The sequence below is a fragment of the Lycium ferocissimum genome, chromosome 11 (assembly GCF_029784015.1).
Source record: "Lycium ferocissimum isolate CSIRO_LF1 chromosome 11, AGI_CSIRO_Lferr_CH_V1, whole genome shotgun sequence".
Lineage (NCBI taxonomy): Eukaryota > Viridiplantae > Streptophyta > Magnoliopsida > Solanales > Solanaceae > Lycium > Lycium ferocissimum.
In genome coordinates this window covers 15602425-15621069 of record NC_081352.1, presented here as the reverse complement: position 1 = coordinate 15621069, position 18645 = coordinate 15602425, and the positions used below count along the sequence as shown (strand labels likewise).

The 18645-nt window shown below is 38.0% G+C and overlaps 1 protein-coding gene across 1 annotated transcript; it reads right to left on the bottom strand.

Moving 5' to 3' along the window:
* Positions 1–8517: 8517 nt before the first annotated feature.
* LOC132036558 (uncharacterized) lies at positions 8518–13081 on the bottom strand. Its single transcript, XM_059426915.1, has 2 exons — positions 12614–13081; positions 8518–9101 (listed from the first exon to the last, which is right to left on the bottom strand). Exons 1-2 carry the CDS (start codon positions 12887–12889, stop codon positions 8943–8945), a joined length of 435 nt encoding a protein of 144 aa, XP_059282898.1. The 5' UTR covers positions 12890–13081; the 3' UTR covers positions 8518–8942.
* Positions 13082–18645: the final 5564 nt, after the last annotated feature.

The window sequence follows — 18645 nt, the reverse complement described above, 5'->3', positions numbered from 1 at the left end:
GCTACATAGAAAGGACTCTTCTCAAGATTTGCTTGCAGCCCAGAGACAACTGAAAAGTGGTTAAAAGATTGCAAAAGCAATTGTGTAGAGCTTTGATCAGCTCTACAGCACATAATCAAGTTATCAGCAAAGCATATATGGACCAGCTGTAGTCTCTCATACTTGGGATGATAATTGAAATTAGGATTGTGCCTGAGTTTATTGAGGAACCTGTTCAGATACTCCATAACTAGAACAAACAAGTATGGTAACATAGGATCACCCTGCCTGAGTCCTTTTTTGACCTGGAATTCCTCTGTAAGTACTCCATTAAGAAGGAAAGAGTAGCTCACAATGGTTACACAAGTCACAATTAAGTCCACCAATTTGTTAGGCAACCCAATTCCAACAACACCATTCTAAAGAATCCCCATTGCACAAAATCATAAGCTTTCCTAATATCTATCTTCATAAAACATCTAGGAGATACATGTTTTTAACCTTACCCCTTTACATGTTCTACCCTCAATGAAAGCAGACTGTGAGGAACCTACCAAAAAATCAACTACACATTTTAACTTTGCAGTCGAAAGCTTAGAGATTATTTTGTAGATTGTTGTACAACAGGCTATTGGTCTGAACTTCTTCACATAATTAGGATTAGTAACCTTAGAAACTAGAGTTATAGTAGTGCAGTTTATACTTCTAAGCAATTTCTTATTATCAAAAAGCTGCAATACAGCTAAAGTTATCTCTTCTCCTATTACATGCCGGTATTGTTGAAAAATTCGGCAGGGAATCCATCAACACCAAGTGCTTTGTCAGTAGGAAGACCTTTCACAGTAGCAAGGATGTTTGCTGTAGTGACGGGCTGAAGAGCCTGTCTTTGTTGCTCAACTTATAAGCAAGGGTCATTCTTTGCAATAGCAGGGTCAAGTCATGGTAATTCTGGAGCTGATGAACCCAGTAGTTGCTGAAAAAAGGATATGAATTCTTGCTGAACTTGTATAGGATCAGTAATCCTATCTCCTTGATCATTGCAAATGGACACCACTCTATTCCTAGCCTGTCTTGATTTCAAGTGTGCCTGAGAATATTTGGAGTTGGAGTCACCATAAGTAATCCATGTAGCCCTGGATTTCTACCTTAGAACTTGTTCATGAATAGTATTCCATTTCTATAGCTGTATCAATACCTTTCTTTCTTCAGCAATCAATACATCATCAAACATGTTCAACTGCATATTCCCTTGTATAACTTCTTCCTAAGCTCCTCTAGCTTTTTATCCAGAGAAGACATCTCTCTGTTCAGGTGCCTTTCTTGTCCCCCCAATACTTTAAGTTTTCTCCATACTCTATACATAGTGTACCCTTCTATCTGTTAGGCCTATAGTTGAGGAAATAGTGCTTGAAACTGCTCATGATTGAGTAATACTGTCACAACCTAAAGGGTTTTCTAATAGGGTGAATTACCACAGTAGTATCAATAGTTATTGGTGAGTGATCTGAGCATAATGGATTACCATAGAAAGCCTTCACACTAGTATACTTTATAAACCAATTTGGATTCCCAAGTATCCATTCAATTCTGCTATAAATTCTCACCATAGCGTCCCTCTTATTAGACCAAGAATAATCAAACCCTCTTCTATTTTGCAGACCAAGTCTAGTATCATCAAGACACTCCACAACGTCCTGTATTTCCTGTTGTTGCCTTTGGTGCATCATTGATCCTATCATGGACAGACATAAAAGTGTTGAAGTCCCCCAAGACAAGCCAAGGTTCACCCCATAGAAACATGTATCATCCTCAAATTATCCCAAATATCCTTCCTAGCTGCATTTGTATTGAATCCATACACAAAGGTCATGTAGCTTGCAAAATCAGAGTCTTTATCCTCCACATAGCAACGAACCAGTTGAGGCTTGGCAAAGACAACATTAACATTAACCTTTTGATGTTTCCAGCATACCCAAATTCTTCCATTAGGTTCCAAGGTATAGTCTGCAAAACAACTCCACTCAGCCCTAGGAACCTCTTCACCTTATCAGCTCTTCTTTGTTTCATTTTAGTTTCAAGACAACCCAAGAGGTCTATTCTGTTCTTAAGCAAAAAGGACCTCAATTCTTTTTGCTTAAAGGGCTGATTCAACCCCCTTATATTCCAAGTGCAAAAGATCATGGGGGGTGTACTAAGGGCTGCTCAGGACCCTCAGAACCCCTTGTATCCTTCAGACATCCTAACTCCTGCATATGACCTTGATCAAGCAACTAATTGGGCCCTGGATCAACAACATATGTAACTTCACTCATGTTTTTATCAGTAGCTTGAGTTTCAGGTGATACAACTGTGGATGTTCCTGCTTGCTCAAATGGTTTAGCTAACTAAAGTGAAGTAACATGATTTTTCCTTTTCCTTTTAGGATAAACAGCACCAATTTTTGGATCAGCAACAGTAGCTGTAGGTGCTATAACTGATGTAGCAGTAGGCTCAACTACCTTTGCAACTGCAACTGCCTTGTTCTCAAGCTCTTTCTGCTAGTGGGCACACTTCAGTCCCATGATCAAGGCACCTACAGTTCTGACAATGTTCAGGCCACCAGTCATAGTCTAATTTCTATACCCTGACCCTACCCTTAGCCTCTTCAATGATCTTTTTCTCTGGAAAATATTGTATTACAACAACCTCAATCATCACCCTAGCATAGGACAACCTCTCCTCTTCAGCAGTTAGTCTATCAGACAAATTGGCTTACCTAAATAACTGGCAATTCTGCCTAAGTTTTCAGTCGACCAATATTGCACAAGTAAGTTTGGAAACATTACCCATAGAGGCATCTGCCTAATTGACTCTATACCCATATTAAAATCTGCAGACCACCTTTTTAACACCATAGGTCTATAATCAAATGTATAAGGGGCATGCTCAAGCACATCTAAAGCATCCCTCTCAATATTGAACTTAGAAATGTAATATCACTCATCATGAAGAAAAACCCTAGGAGTCCCATAAATATTCCATATGTCATAAACAAATTTAAGAATTTATTTGAATAGGGTTTTTTTTACTAACAACATACCCTATCAGTGCACAATCCCATCTTCTTTTCTATTGCTCTAAGTATTCTAGATTAAGCTTAACCACATTTTGACCATCCTTAAGAACTAGAGGAAAGTAATTCAGTTGTTTACCTTTTCTTGGAGCACGATTATTCCTCCTAAGCTCAGGTGTGTCAATTAGAGCTCCTTCAGCAGTGAACATTAACTTATAAAAAGCTTGAGCTGTAGCTATACCTCTATCTGGGACTGGATTTGGTGTAATTGCTGGTGTGGGCGGGATAGGTCTATGCAATACCATTTTCGTCGGTGCTTGTTGCATCTTCAAGGCTAAACTCATACCCGACAATCGATGCATAAGCTGCACTGGTTCTAGCACTTGTGGAATTCCATTGTCAGGCATAAAAAATCCTTTCTGTGGTCTCCGGTGGTTCTACTTGTTTATCACTAGGTGTAGACTTGACCAAAGCAGTGGTAGTGGTGGTGTTTTTTGGTTGCATACGTAATCTGGCCATTTGTCTCAAGTTAGCAGTCGTCGCGTAACGTGCACCTCTATGTTTCAAAACGTCACTTATTTATTTGAAATTGATGATTTAGTAATTAATAGGATTGAATATTCCATTATTGTTGATGAAATTGAAGATTCAAAGTTAGGGTTTACCCCCAAATTCAGGTTTAGACTTGAATGATGTAATTGACCTATTCTTGAGTTAATCTAGTAATTGAATAGTGGAATTGAACTTCTAGAATGCTGGGTTACCGATTTCACTTTGAAAATACCCGTGTTGCCCTTGTGGGCCCGTTTTCCCCTTTTTTCCATAGTTGATTTCCATTCGAAAGATAGTCTAGCAATATGGGCATTGTTCTTCCTATTTTTTAACCTAGAATTCGATTATGGATAGACTTTGAGTATTTGGAGGTGCTTCGTAAAGGCAAGGCAAATGTGTGATTGTTTGTGGCTGCTGCTTGGCTACCAGGTAGGTTACAGCTTACCTTATGGTTAGACTTTATTTAGCATAAGATATGTAGAGTTAGTGATTGTTAGAGAAAGCATGTTATGCCTCTGGGTATGAAGTTGGGATGGATTACCTAGGTTGGTCTTTGCTTTTTTATTGTGGGCTCGTCGCCTTGTTGTGATCTATTGTATTGTTTCCACGTCTGTGATATTAGACTTGATACTTAGTCATTTTAGCATGATTGTGAAATTGCTATCCCTCACTTATTGGGTATTATCTTGGATGGAGGAAAGAACTTGACTTATTACTGATGTCGAGAAATCTGTCCATGTGTGACACGATTGATTTGATATGTTGTCATTATTCATTGATATTATGCAGTTTACTCATTCTCATCTTTCATGATACTCTGATATGAGCAGAGCTTGGTATTGTTATTTGATTATGTCTTGTTGCCTCATTGTGATTTATTCGTGATATTGTGATACGTGTCCATGTATGGCATAATTGATATTGTAGAATCTCGTGATATGTGTCCATGTGTGGCACCATTGATATTGGTAGATTCTCATTGGCATTGATATCATTCATGTATACATACTCATACATTTGGATCGGGTTGCGCGCCGCAACATATATTATATTTATATTGGATTGGGTTGCGCGACGCAACATATTTTATACATATATTCGATCGGGTTAGGCGCCGCAACATATTTTATACATATATTGGATCAGGTTGTGCGCCGCAACATATTTTATACATATATTGGATCGGGTGGTACATCGCACCATATATTAAACCTATTTTGGACTGGGTTGCAATATATATATATATATGGGGCCCCCCATGGGTCATGACTGTTGAGGCGTGGAGATATTCCGTCCGGAGCATGTGTGTGTCATTGCATTGCATTGCATCGCATGGGTATGCATACTACATCCATCCACATCTCTTATTTGGTTGTTGTGTTTATTGTGTTGCATGGTGCGTTTCCGCATTGATTTTCTTGGTTGATTATTGACTTGAGTTGTCATGTGCCTGATTAATACATACTTAGGGATTGGTGGACTCGAGAATTAAAGACTTTCTCCTAGGCTATAACTTGAGGTTATGGAGATCTATTGCTGGTTGTACTGGTGTTTGTGGTTATTCTGAGAAATCGTGGGAAACTTGGCAGACTTGTATTTAGGTGCTTCACCATAGGCTATAATTCGACTATTTGATCCTTCTGTACTTGAGTTCTTATTCTTGGACTGTGATATGTCTATACTTGATTGTGAGCATGTCTATTCTTCAGTCTCTTCCTTTATATATGTTAGGTAACTGTTGTCGGCTATGATGCCTACTCAGTACGTATTGTTTATACTGATGCTACCTTGCTACATTCCTTTTCGGGGGTGTAGATTGTGTGACAGGTTCTATTTCTGATCCTCGAGAGTGTTTCTTGAGATGGTGTTGTTGGAGACTTAGGGTGAGCTATTGCCAGATCTGCAGCCCGAGTTTTTATTCTTCATATACTTGTCATCTACTTCCAGACAGTATTTTTTTTGATGTTATGAGCCTTGTATGGAAACATTCAGATAGTTCTTATTATATATACAGACCTATGTGTTTATTAGTAGCTCTTGTACTGACTTAGACCAGCTGCCTTGGGTAGAAGATGTATTCCACACTTATTCTCTATTATTTGATATTGAGATTTATTATTAATTACATTGTTCTTCAGCATTTACAGTTTGTATGTTGGGTGAGGGAAGTGTTACCAAGGTGGTAAATGGTAGGTGCCCACACGACTAAGCAATTTTAAGTCGTGACATACGTAAATATCGAAACTCGTTATTCAAACAGCTATTCAGATCTAGAGTTCCTATAGCTTCTCGTTAGGCTTGTCTGGAAGGTCATTATCAGACTTGATTAATTGTCATTTGTTGTTCAAACTGAATCATTTCATTTTTGTGGTTTTCTAATTGTTTCAAAGTCTTAGAAACTAAATTAATCAAATTCGTTTTTTGTCAGTCTATCTCATAATAGCCATTCACTCAAGACTGCTCAACTTTTGTATCCCCTTTCTGTAAGCGAGAACGAGCTTCTTATAACTTGACATCTATGGCTAGATGTCTCATCCACAATTGCATAGTTGTAGAGAAAAATTAATTGGTGCCTCCACCTGTATTCCATGAATACGGAGAGACTATTTGGAGCATCCCCTCCTTAAGCTGGCAGATTTGGCAAAAGTTTCCCCCTTGTAGTTTGTGGCTTATGTGAAGTATCACTTTATTCATTTACCCTTAAGATTTTCCATATATATTATCATAAAATTTCTTCCCTCGTACCAATAAATAGGTGTCATCATAAGGCCAAAAGAGGGACAACATAAGAAGAGGATAGAAAAATACATATATCAAGAAGCCTTTATTGTTGGCGGTGATCTGAAAGTCTTCCGATATCAATAGATCTTTTTCTTCGGTGAAGATCCATAAGTCTTTCCTATATCACGAAGTTTTCCCCTCATGTGGTGATCAAAAAGTCTTCCATACATCAATAGAAGCCTTCATCTCCGGCAGTGATCCAAAAGTCTTACGTATATCAAGGAATCTTCCTTTCCGGTGGTGATTCATAAGTCTTCTATATATCACGAAGCCTTTCTCTCAAGTGTTGATAAAAAGTCTTCATACATCAAGAAGTCTTCCTCTCAAGTGGTGATAAAAAGTCTTTATACATTAAGAAGCCCTCATCTTAAGTGGTGAGTCGCAAGTGTTCCTTACTCCACATTCGTGATCAAAGCCTAGCTCCACATTTATGGTCAAATTCAAGAAACAAGTTTAGTCCATCAATTCAAGAATTGAGTCGATGTGAGGAGAAGAATCAAAGGACTGCTTTTTTTTTTTTTTTAATCAAAGGTCATCCATCTCAATGAGACTGGATGTTCATTTTATTTCAAGAACTTTACAAAAGTTGGATATTTGTAAACCAAAATCCAAATTCCTACATTATTGGAATAGGCTCCAATCATTACAAAAGTAGATATACATTTCAGCTCTCAAAAAGGGGCTGGGAATAAGTGAATCTTTGCTAGAGTCTTCCCTATACAATTAAGAACTTATGGAACATCAAAAGTGTAGTTTCTAAGAACTTGAGTATCCAGGATGACTTTGTTCTTGTTGTGTTTATGTTTGAATGAAGGAAAGTGATGCTTGTCCATGTTGAATTCTCCTTTAACTTCTCTAGGCAACTGTTGGAAATTTGTGAACCAAGTAGTTTAGTCATATTCTAAATCACAATTTGACAGTTTATCAGCGACTTTATTACCTTCTCTAAAACAGTGAAGTACTTTATAACTGTCAAAATTATCCAACATGCCTCTAATCTTGTTGATGTCTTCTTGTAATTTCCATGGTGTGGACATATTCTTCAAAATCAAATTTACCAAAAGAAGTGAATCACATTCAATTTCCAGATTTCTTATTCTATTTGGCAAACACCAGTCCACACCGGCTTTTAAGGCTACTGTTTCTGCATAATTATTTGTCTATGTTCCAAGGGGCATGGCATATACTATTTGTAATTCTCCAAGACTATTTTTGATAATTCCTCCTCCCCCACACTGGCCTAGATTTCCTTTTGAGCACCCATCCGTGTTTAGCTTCAGCCATCCAGTCTCTGGTGCTGTCCATTTCACTGCTACGATAGTAGTGCTAATTTTGGCCTTCTCATGAGTTCAAAATAGTGGATCCACTTCATATATGGAGGGATCTTTGGAAATTGTTTACGAGTAATGATGTTGATTTGCTTAGTAGATCTCAAAATAATTCTGTTGGAAGACATCTTAATCCCTTCAAACCTGCATTCGCACCTGTCTTTCCAAATCTGCCAAATAACAACTACTAGTAATACTTGTAAAGTTAGTTTATGTATAGGGTTTTGGTCTTTAACCATCCACCAAGTGATCAGATTATGTCTGATACTTCTTTTCTCCACTCTAATGACAAATAATTGGTTGAAGTATTTCAAGACAGTTTCCCCAACTAAGCTATCCAAGAAAAGATTTTCTTCATCCTCTAGGCCAGAGCTTATGCAGCAATCACATTTAGATGCTAGGCATAGAATAAATCTTCCTCTATTAGAATCAACAACAATCTTATATCTGAGCACTTTCCAAACAAAAAAGGCAGTCTTGAAAGAGACTTTTTTATGCCAAAGTAAATTATTAATCAGAGAGGAGTAGGATTTATATCTAATAATATTCCATGCAGAATTACTATTGAATCTCCCATCTATACTAGCAGTCCAAAAAGGTTGGTCATCAAGATTAGAAAAGTGAATAGTAATTTTTAGAATATTTTGAACCATATCAGGGGGTAGGTAATTAGAAAGTTTATATATATTCCATTGAACATTATTGATATAGTCGGACACTTTTGGTTTAATAGAAGTAGATGTTTAGATGTAAAGGGAAAGTCTGCCTATACCTGACCAATTATCCCACCAGAAGTTGGAATTACCTCGTTGATCTTCCAATGTATAAGACGATCCACCTTGAATCTGATTTGCATTAGTCTCCTCCATGTATGAGAATGGGTATAATTCCATTTCCTTGACATAGAGTGAATTCTTTGAGAGTACTTGGCTTTCATGAACTTTGTCCACAAAGACTCCTTGGTTCTGAAGTTCCACCATAGTTTACAATAGAAAGCATCTAAAATGTCATGCAGTCTTCTAACTCCTATACCCGCTTCCAGTTTTAGTTTATAAAAGGTCTCCCATTTTGTCCAATGATGTTTTTGTTTCCCTTCAGAACTTCCTCAAAAGAAGTTTGCAAGAACCTTCTCAATTTGTTTTAGAGATGTTTTGGAAGGTTCACAGATTGCAAGCATATGAAGGGCCATAGCAGCTAAGACATGGTTAATTAGGATTCTTTTACCTCCTGTAGATAAAAAAATTACAACTTCATGACCCCATCCTTTGAATGATTTTGGTGACTATGTCTGTAAAGTAATGTACTCTTTTTTTCCCATAGAACAATGGGCATCCTAAATAGTTGATAGGAAAAACATTCTGCTGAAACTTAAGAATTTTTGCCACAATGTTTCTCCTTTTTTGTGTGACCTGCTCATCCATAAGAAAACAACTTTTGTTAGTATTAATGAGTTGGCCAGAGTTTACTTCATACTCTGTCAGAGTTTGTTTTATGAGATGCAAAGTAGCTGATTTTCCCGAACAAAAATGATTATATCATCAGCGTATGAAAGGTGATTTATTTTGGGACTGTTCTTATGCATACTGAAGCCAATAAAGCTTGGATTTTCAAAAGGTTTATTTAGCAGTCTAGATAAAACTTCAGCAGCAATCACAAAAAGAGAAGGGGAAAGAGGGTCCCCTTGTTTGACTCCTCTGCCAGACTTGAAATACCCATATCTCTTTCCATTCACAATAACAATATACGAATTGTTGGAAATCAGGTTCTTGATGATTGTTATCCATTGTTCTGCAAGACCCAATTTCCTCAATACTACATACAAAAAGGGCCATGAAAGTCTGTCATAAGCCTTATTCATATTCAATTTGATCACAACATTATTACCCTTATTAGGATGTCTGATGTCATGAATAATTTCCTGTGCAAGTAAAACATTTTCACCAACAGTTCTGCCTTTAATGAAACCACTTTGGTTTTCAGAGATTAAACTAGGAAGAATTTTGGTCAGTCTTTCATTCAGAACCTTAGACACTACTTTTTGAGAAACATTAATAAGGCTAATTGGTTTAAAATAATTAAATGATTATGGAGCTTCAGTCTTAGGAATGAGGACTAAACAAGTTGAAGTAAAAAAAATTGGCATTTGTTGACCATCAAAAACAGCTCTGACCATTTCTAGAATATCATTAAGATTTTTGAAAAAACATACTATTAAAACCATCAGGCCCAACAGAACTATTGTGATTGATGTCAAAAATGGCATTTTTAACTTCATCCATAAAGGATCAGCAAAAAGCCTAGAGTTATCAGAATCAGTAATCAAACATGGCAAGCAGTTAAGGATACTATTAACAAAAGATATGTTATCTTCTGAAAATAGGTCTTGATAGACCTTTACAGCAGCATCAACAATATTTTCACTTCCTTCTATCCATTGATCTTCTGCATAGATTCTATGAATATTGAGCAACTTCCTTCTGCCCTTGACCATGTTGTGAAAATATCTGGTATTTTCATCACCCTCAAGGTGCCATTTGAGGTTGGCCTTTTTCTTCCAGAAGGTATCAACCATCTTATGATGAAGAATCAGTTCAGCTTTGGCATGATTGAGCTGCATCCTGTCATCTTGACTCAAGGTATTTATGTATTGAGCTTCTAGTTGTTCAATTTTGCTTTCCATAGCTTTAATGTTATCAAAAATATACCCAATTTTGTTCCTGGACCATTCACTAAGAGCTTTCTTTGGTTCTTTTCACCTTTTGATGAACTTTCCAAGATATGTTCCCATTGATCTCAGCCTCCCATTGTTGCTTCACAATTTCGAGAAAGTCCACTTGATCTACCCAAAAGTTTAGGAACTTGAAGTATTTTATGTAGCTTTCTTTCTTATTTTCAGCATTCATAAGTAATGGGCTGTGGTCAGAACTGATCTAGGTAAGTGATGGATAATTGTCTTAGAAAAGCAAGAATTCCATTCACCATTGACAACCAACCTATCCAGTCTTTTCCAGATGATGTCAGTACCCTTTCTTTCATTGCACCAGGTGAAAGGCTGTCCAAAGTACCCAACATCTTCTAGATTGCAGTAAAAAAGGCATTCAATGAAAGGGAGACTCTTGGATAGTCTATGTAGGTTTCCCCCTAATTTCTCATCAACATTTAAAATGCTATTAAAGTCACCTATAACAGCCCAAGGTGTGGAAATTGTACTAGATAGAGCTCTTATTTAATCCCATAGATCCTCCCTTCCAGTTTTCTAGTTTTGGCATACACTGTTGAGATATAAAGATCTTTGTTGGATTCTTTGGTAGTAAGTTTACAAGTAAGCATTTGGGCATGGTTAGCATATACATTACAATTCACTTCGCCCCCCCCCCCAAGAAAATCCATATCTTGTTACTTACATTTGTATAACTATCCTGCATTCCCAGAATTCTCTTATAGTCATCAATGCAGGTCTCTTGAAGAAATGTCTCTTGAATGGCAACAAAGTTTATGTTATCTTGTTTGATCATGTATACAAGTCTCTCGATGCAGCTTGGGACTTTATGCCCCTAATATTCCAGTTTAAGAGCTTAATCATTAAACATGTTTAGTATTGTTGGTTTGTGTAGTTTTCTTTTGGTTCCTTGTAATAGGAGATTTCTTTCGTGACCGGAGCTTTAAAGGTATTTCATGCTTATCTATGTTGTCTTCTTATGCATCCTGAAATATCTCAGTCTCCCTATTCTTCCCCCCAAAAGCATATGCCAGTAGTTCAGCTTCATCATCAGTAGTTTCCTATTCTGTTTCTTCTTCTGAAGTTTCTTCCTCTTCAGTAGTAGTTTCCTTTGCCCATTCATCTTCAAGAGGAGCCCTTTCATGTTGACTTTTTATATTTCTAGTACTCACTTCCCCTTTCTGTTGAGTCTTATTTTCCAGAGTTTCCTGTTTTTCATTTAGGCTCTCAAATTTATTATTAGCCTTGGAAACATCCTTTGTATCATTTGAAAGAATTTTGGTCCTCTGAGCAGTCTTCTTTGGAACTTGCCACTGTTGATTTGTTTCTTGAAAATCTGCCTCATCTGTGCTTAAAACAACCTGTAGTGCATTTGGATCAGTGATCATAATCTCTTTACTTCCTTCAAGTTGCAGCTATTGATCATTGTGCATCTCCTCATTATTTTTTGTTATCTGCCCAAATTCTCCTCTAACATTATTTACATCATTGGATGGAGATGATTCTCTTTTGTTCATTTGGAGATTTTGCTGGGTTAACTGATCTTGGTTTTTCTCTGGTAAAACCTTGATAGGCATTATTTTCTCTATGTCAACCTGTTCAAACAGTTTCTCAGTGTTTTTTCCTTGACTGGTCACCTTATTTGTGGGATGAGGTTTATCTATACCAAGAATGATCCCTGTAGGTTTATAAGTTTGCTTAGGGGGAGCACTTTTGCCTCTCATAGGAACTGTTCTCCCTTTTTTGGTTTGCAATTCTTTGCCTCTTTGAGGTACTTGTTCATTCATTTTTGTCATAGTTTTTGGAATTTCTTGAGCTTTTGTAGAAGGGCCTGCTTTACTCATAGGACTTTTTTTTTTAGTTGTTGAAACTTCCTTTTCCTGTTTCTCCTTTTCTACTCTTCTACATTGATATAAGGTATGTCCTAATAACCTACAACGGGTACAGTATCTAGGCACACCCTCATACTCAATTTTTGATCAAAACCTTGTAAAGGATTCATCACATTTCTTTGTCCAATAACACATAATTTAGCCGAGGTTTTGTAAGATCAATTTCAACCCGAACCTTGGCCATACTTGGCCTAGTTCTACTCCTTGTCGCTAAATCCAATGCTAGGGGAATCCTGATTGGACTAATAATTTGTTTTAAATAGTGCCAAGTATGTAAGTGGAAAGGTAGTTTAGGTAATAGAACCCATACCAGAGTTAACGGGTTGTCTTCCTCCGGTGTGAAGTTTGGGGTCCATCTGCTCAGCCACATCGTCTGACCATCGATATCTATAACATGTCCGAAGTAAATGGTGTTAAAATCTTCCTCATTGTAGACGTGGATGAACACATTCTGATTATCATAGACCCCAATCTGAATTTTCCCTTTGATAGGGATTGATTCTTTCACTGTAGCTCGAATTGTTTCAATTTGGGGTCGGGTTTTTAGGAATCTGCCATTAATAGTGAATTTGCATTCCTTTGCCATTGATCCATGATAGTCGTCACAATCAAATAAGACTGCCGGTACGCCATTATGAGTTGATACATCTGCAAATACTGATTGTCTTTTTCGAGTTGAAATCGATTTTCCACCGGCAACAACAGAGAGATAATTGGGTTTTGTGGGAATTTCTTCATTGGGTGTTATTGCTTTGCCATTTGGATCCGGTGGTTGAGTAGAACGATCGGATTTTTACAAATTGGCGGGAGAGAGATGTTACACCGTATCAAAGAAGTAGCGTGAGATCATTTTTAAAGTTTTAGTGGATTGAACGTTTTGCGAAAATGGTTGATAGGCCTACTTCGGGCAGTGATAACTCTTTGATTAGTTGGGAATTTGGGAAAGTACCCTCAATGAAAGTTGTAGTACGTAAAAATAGCTTTCTAACGATATAAGGACCAGGCCAATCAGAGATCGGAGCAAGGAGATATGATCGTCTCAATATGGCTAATAGTAAGGCATTTAAAAGTCTATAGAATCGGCTAAGTTTTGATACGTACGCCTTCCAGTCGAATTTCGTGAAAATCCGTTGGGAATTTGAGGAAACTTAAAACATGAAAGTTGTAGCCCTTTGAAATAGATTTCCAACGGTATATTATGGGCCTTGAACAGAGCTATGTACAAGAAGTTATGCCTATTTTACCGAACACTGCGCAAAACCGACACACACCGCTTCTCGGGGCGCGTGAGGGGCGCGTGCGATGGCCCGCGTCGCGGGCCGATCGCACAAAAACTCGAGTATTTACCTGCGAGAATGTTGCGCGATTCACCGTGCATCGCGGACCCATCGCGAAAAAGGTCGATTTCGGGTCAAAAGTTGGATTTCGCGTTTTAAGTTATATTTAAGCTTGGGGTTTATTTCCTAACATCCCTAGTCACGAAAAATCACCCTAAAGTCGGAGGGAACAAGTCCCAAGCCTCAAGAACCCTCCAAGGTAAGTTTTATCATGATTCTAGATTGAATTCAAGTCCCTAATCTCTTTCTAACTTGAGTAAACCCTTCTAATCCATAGAGTTGTGATTGGAACATTATTGTTGGAGGTGGAAACCCTAGAACCCAAATTCAAGAGGATTGAACGTCAAAAAGGTAATGCTTCTACACTCTAATCATTCATAATAGTGAATTGATGAGTTCTTGGGAGAATAGTAAATGGGTTTAGTAAAGAGAATTACACGAACTATAGTAGGGTTTTGGATTGTTGACTTGAGATTGTTATAATCATATGGGTGATGGAGAATGATGTTAATTACACCTAATTGAGATTGTAGAATCGGCTAGAAGTAATAGAATGGGGATTGGGTGAAGAAAACACCATTAATGAAGGTTGTGGAGCTTCATGCCCACCAAGTGTTTGATAAAATGCTTAGATGACCAAAGCATGAATATTATTGCTAATATAGAATCCCTTTGACTTGTATTGATATAGATCAAAGTTGAAAGGGTGACGAACATTGTATTACGCTCAAAATTTGGAATTAAGGTATGTGAGGCTAACTATCTACGTTAGGGAATGTTCATGATTCTCCTACGCCTCATTCTTCATACTTGTCGGTAATTTGACTCGAGAATAGTTTAGCCCTAGTTTTATGATATGTTGTAGAAGCTTGTTATCTTTTAGGGTTGCGATTCTGAGAATTCGTTCATGGTTGTCAATTTGAATATCATGAACTCGGCACGTAATCTTTATAGACTTATGTATTGTTACCACATGAGTCTCGGTCTAGAAATTCGGTATGCTCGAAACGATCGGTGTTTTCAATTCGATCAGCATGTCTATTTCGGTTCAGCATTGTTCATTGTTGTTATGGTCTCAGTCCTTATTAATTAACCATAATTAAACATATGTGATTTTGCCCAAGGGCACAGCACAATCTTGTGTATACGTATACATGGCCGAGGCCATTGACTGACGCACTACTAGGCCGAGGCCATAGCGTGCATTTATTATTGGGCCGAGGCCCCACATATACAAACACAGATAATACAGATGATTCGGATACGAGCGGGGAGTATTCATATCTCTACTTCCTTGCTATTACGATTACGATTCGATTATCGGTTTCGGTTTCGGTTTCGGTATTTTATTGCTTCGGTTGCTTTACATACCAGTACAATTCAAATGTCTTGATGTCCTTTTTATTGCTTGGGGGCTGCGCATCTCGCGATGCGAGTAACGATATACGAGGTTGACGACTCGGCTCTTTAGGAGTGCACGTATCGATTCTTTGGTGAGCCCCAATTTCTTCGGGGCATTGTCGGCTATCGAGTTATTTCGGTTCATAGATACTCTATTTTGTATTCTTAGAGGCTTCATAGACACGATTCGGACGGTCGGATATTTATTATGTTAGCCTTGTTGGCGAGTTATTCGATTGTTTTGGTTTAAGCCATGTTGGCTACGTTCGGATATTTCGGATTGTCTAAGTATTTCCGCATTATGATTTCGGTCGGACTTTTAGTATATCGGCATGTGTTTTGTTGTTTCTGCATTCAGTTATGTTTTGGTATCACATGTTGATTCAGCCAGCCAGTTGGTTCGCTCGGTCACATGCAGTCAGGCACCGGGTGTCGTGTTACGTCCAGGCCCAGGTTCGGGGCGTGACAAAGCTTGGTATCAGAGCACTAGGTTCAAGTGTCTTAGGGAGTCTATGAAGCCGTGTCCAGTGGGGTCTCTTTTATATGTGTGAGGGCCCCACGCATATAAATATTTGACCACCAAGACATTCAGGATTTGTCTCATTTCTTTCTACTCTAGATCGTGCCATGAAGCTTAGAGCAATAAGTAACTTCTCTTCCTATCGAATTACGTACGTTTCGAATGCGCAGGCGACGAACAGGTAATTCAAGGCCCAACTGAGGTTGATTATCCATAGGGGTACAATTGTGAAGTACTTGCTGGTAACAAATGAGACTTGAGGTGTTATTGAAAGGTGAATAAAGTGTAAGTTGCCCGAGAAGGGGTGTAGTAGAATGAATGATAAGTTGAACGATAATGATGTTCTTGAGAAAGGAGAATGAGAGACAGTAGGAAGAGGATATCAGAGAAATTAGAAAAGGAGCTAAGTCTGCAGGAAACGTAAATCATGGAGGATCTCAAGGAGGTGGTGGCAGACAATTTTCTACCGGAGGTCATCAGGACCCATTCCATCTACAGCTAGTACACTAGTCTCGAGGTCTAGATAAAATCAAAAAGGTCAGTTAAGCTAGAAACAGAGTTTAAGAGCACCAGCCTCTCAGTGACATACCAGTGTGAGCCACAGAAGTTTTCAGAATCTTATGTGTAACAAGTGTTATAGGAGACACCAAGGGGTGTATCGTTTGGGGCCTTGATATGTGTTTTTCGGTGGCTCCTCTTAATTCTCAAGACCAGTTAGGTTATAATACAGCTAAGCTTGGTATTGCAGTTCTCAGTGAAGACTGTTTAGAAGCTTCAGCAGGTCGTCAGGATAAAAAGGCATCCCCAGTTATCACCACAGATGAAATTTTCGTACGAACTATGCCTGTTAAAAAAAAGAGGTATGTATGAAATAATAACCATGAGCAGACGATATTAAATTTTCGGGAATGATTTTAGTTTGTTTAAGTTAGTCAGATCAGAGTTAGAGAGTACGATGGTTGTAAGTTACTATAAGAAGTAATTATTATTATGAGATAAGGAGATGTGACAGTTCTCTCTTAAGCTATGTGAGTAAGTGTTTATCCCAGATGTGTATAGTCTGATACGATTTTGAAGTGTATAGAAAGTTTGGGTTTAGTTGTTCCAATCTTTCGTATAAGATAGATGAAAGTTTGTTAAGTGTGATCCATAGTTCAGAAAAGATAGTATACAACCATAGAATAGCGTCAGATGATGAGGGAGAGTTAGAAATAACTTAGGTTATTAGAGCAAAATAAGAAAATATGAAGCTAGCAGGTGATTAACAGAAAAATAGTAAGTAAGTTTTGAGTAGATACAATGCATTAGCAATTTCGGAGAACTATTAGAAATATGATTTGATTTCCTTATTCAGATGAACATCTTAAGTGGGTGACAGTTCGGATACATCCGAATGTGTGTTAGAAACCAAGGGCTTAAGTTAAGTTCGGAGTAGAGTGATTAGTGGAAGAAGAAATCAGCTAAGCCGTAAGAGAGCAAACTACAGAAGAATAACCTTTAAGAGTTGTCAAAAAGGGGTTGTCCTAAGATTTACAGTGTGAGCAGAGTTAAATCGTTAAGATGGAGTATGCCAGTTATGAATACAGTAGCAACCCGTTCATGTAAGTAATTTAGTTTTTCCCAATGAGAAATTGCTCAGAAGTGAGTCAAAAAAAAAAAAAAAAAAAAAAAAAAAAAAGTCGCCAGTGTTGCAGAGTACAAAGGAATTACAGAAGATAAGGAATGTTAATTGGATCCCATCAAAAGAGAAGAATTTGTAAGTATAAGACGTTAGCCTTGGTCTAAGGGGGAGATGCATAAATCGCCAATAAGTCCAGTGAGATAATTGAAGACCCGAAGGGTTAGTACGAGATATGAAGAACCTCATTTCAGTTAGGTTGGCATAATGAGATAGTCTCCATAAGGAATATGCCTCAACTTAGAGGAAACCCGAAATGAGTAGAATGATCGTCGAACGAATCGTGTCAAGTTCAATTATTATCGATTAGGCGATCACAGAAAAGCTATAAGATCATGCCCAGTTATGTGTCACAAGGGTAGTGCCATTGCACGAGACTCTAATCTTTAAGGTGCTAGTCAAAGACTTAGCTCACAACGATCTACTATGAGTATTTTAGGAAGTATCTCAAAAAAAAAAAAAAAAAAAAAAATCAAGTATGGGAAGTACAACTCATGATTTAGGCAGACAAGAGAACTATGGTGAAAGAAGTTCACCGCTTATCCAAGCTAGGAATTCGACTTTCGGACTCCGAAGTGGGTGGAGTTGTTGCCCAGAACATGGCTTATTCCTCCTTAGTCATCGAAGTTAGAGAGAAGCAGTTTGGTGATTCCTACTTGTTGCAGATGAAAGAGGGGATTCACGAACATAAAGCGTTAGCTTTTGAACAAGGGGGAGATAATGGTACCTTGAGATACCGAGGCGGATTATACATTCCGGATGTAGATGGGCTCGAGAGCGGATTATGTCGAGGATCACAATTTAGGTATTTCATTCACCCATATTCCACGAAGATATATCATGATCTTAAGGAGATTTATTGGTGAAATGATGTGAAAAAAAATATGGCAGGGTTTGTGGCTAAGTGGCCCAAATTTTTTGCAAGTGAAAGCCGAACACTAGAGGCCCTGCGACTTGTCTCAGAATATAAATATTCCTGTTTTGAGAATGGGAGATGATAAATATGGACTTTATAACAGGTCTACCTCATTCAGTTAGAAGGCACGACCTGATTTGGGTGATTATGGACAGACTTACGAAGTCGGCACACTTTGTTAAGATGATAGATTTAGCACCGAGAATATGCCAAGTTGTTATTCGAGAAATCGTTTGACTTCATGGGACCCTAGTGTCCATTATTTCAGATCATGGTGCCCAGTTCACAGCAAATTTCTAGAGATCCTTTCAGAAAGGATTGGGTACCAAGGTGAACCTTAGCACAACTTTTCATCCTCAGACAAATGGTCAGACAGATACGCTATTCAGATCTTATGTTATAATATTCATGTTAGTTCAATACTCAGATATTTATGTCAGCTTAGTACTCAGATATCAGTCCAGTACTCACGTATTCATGCCGATCCGGT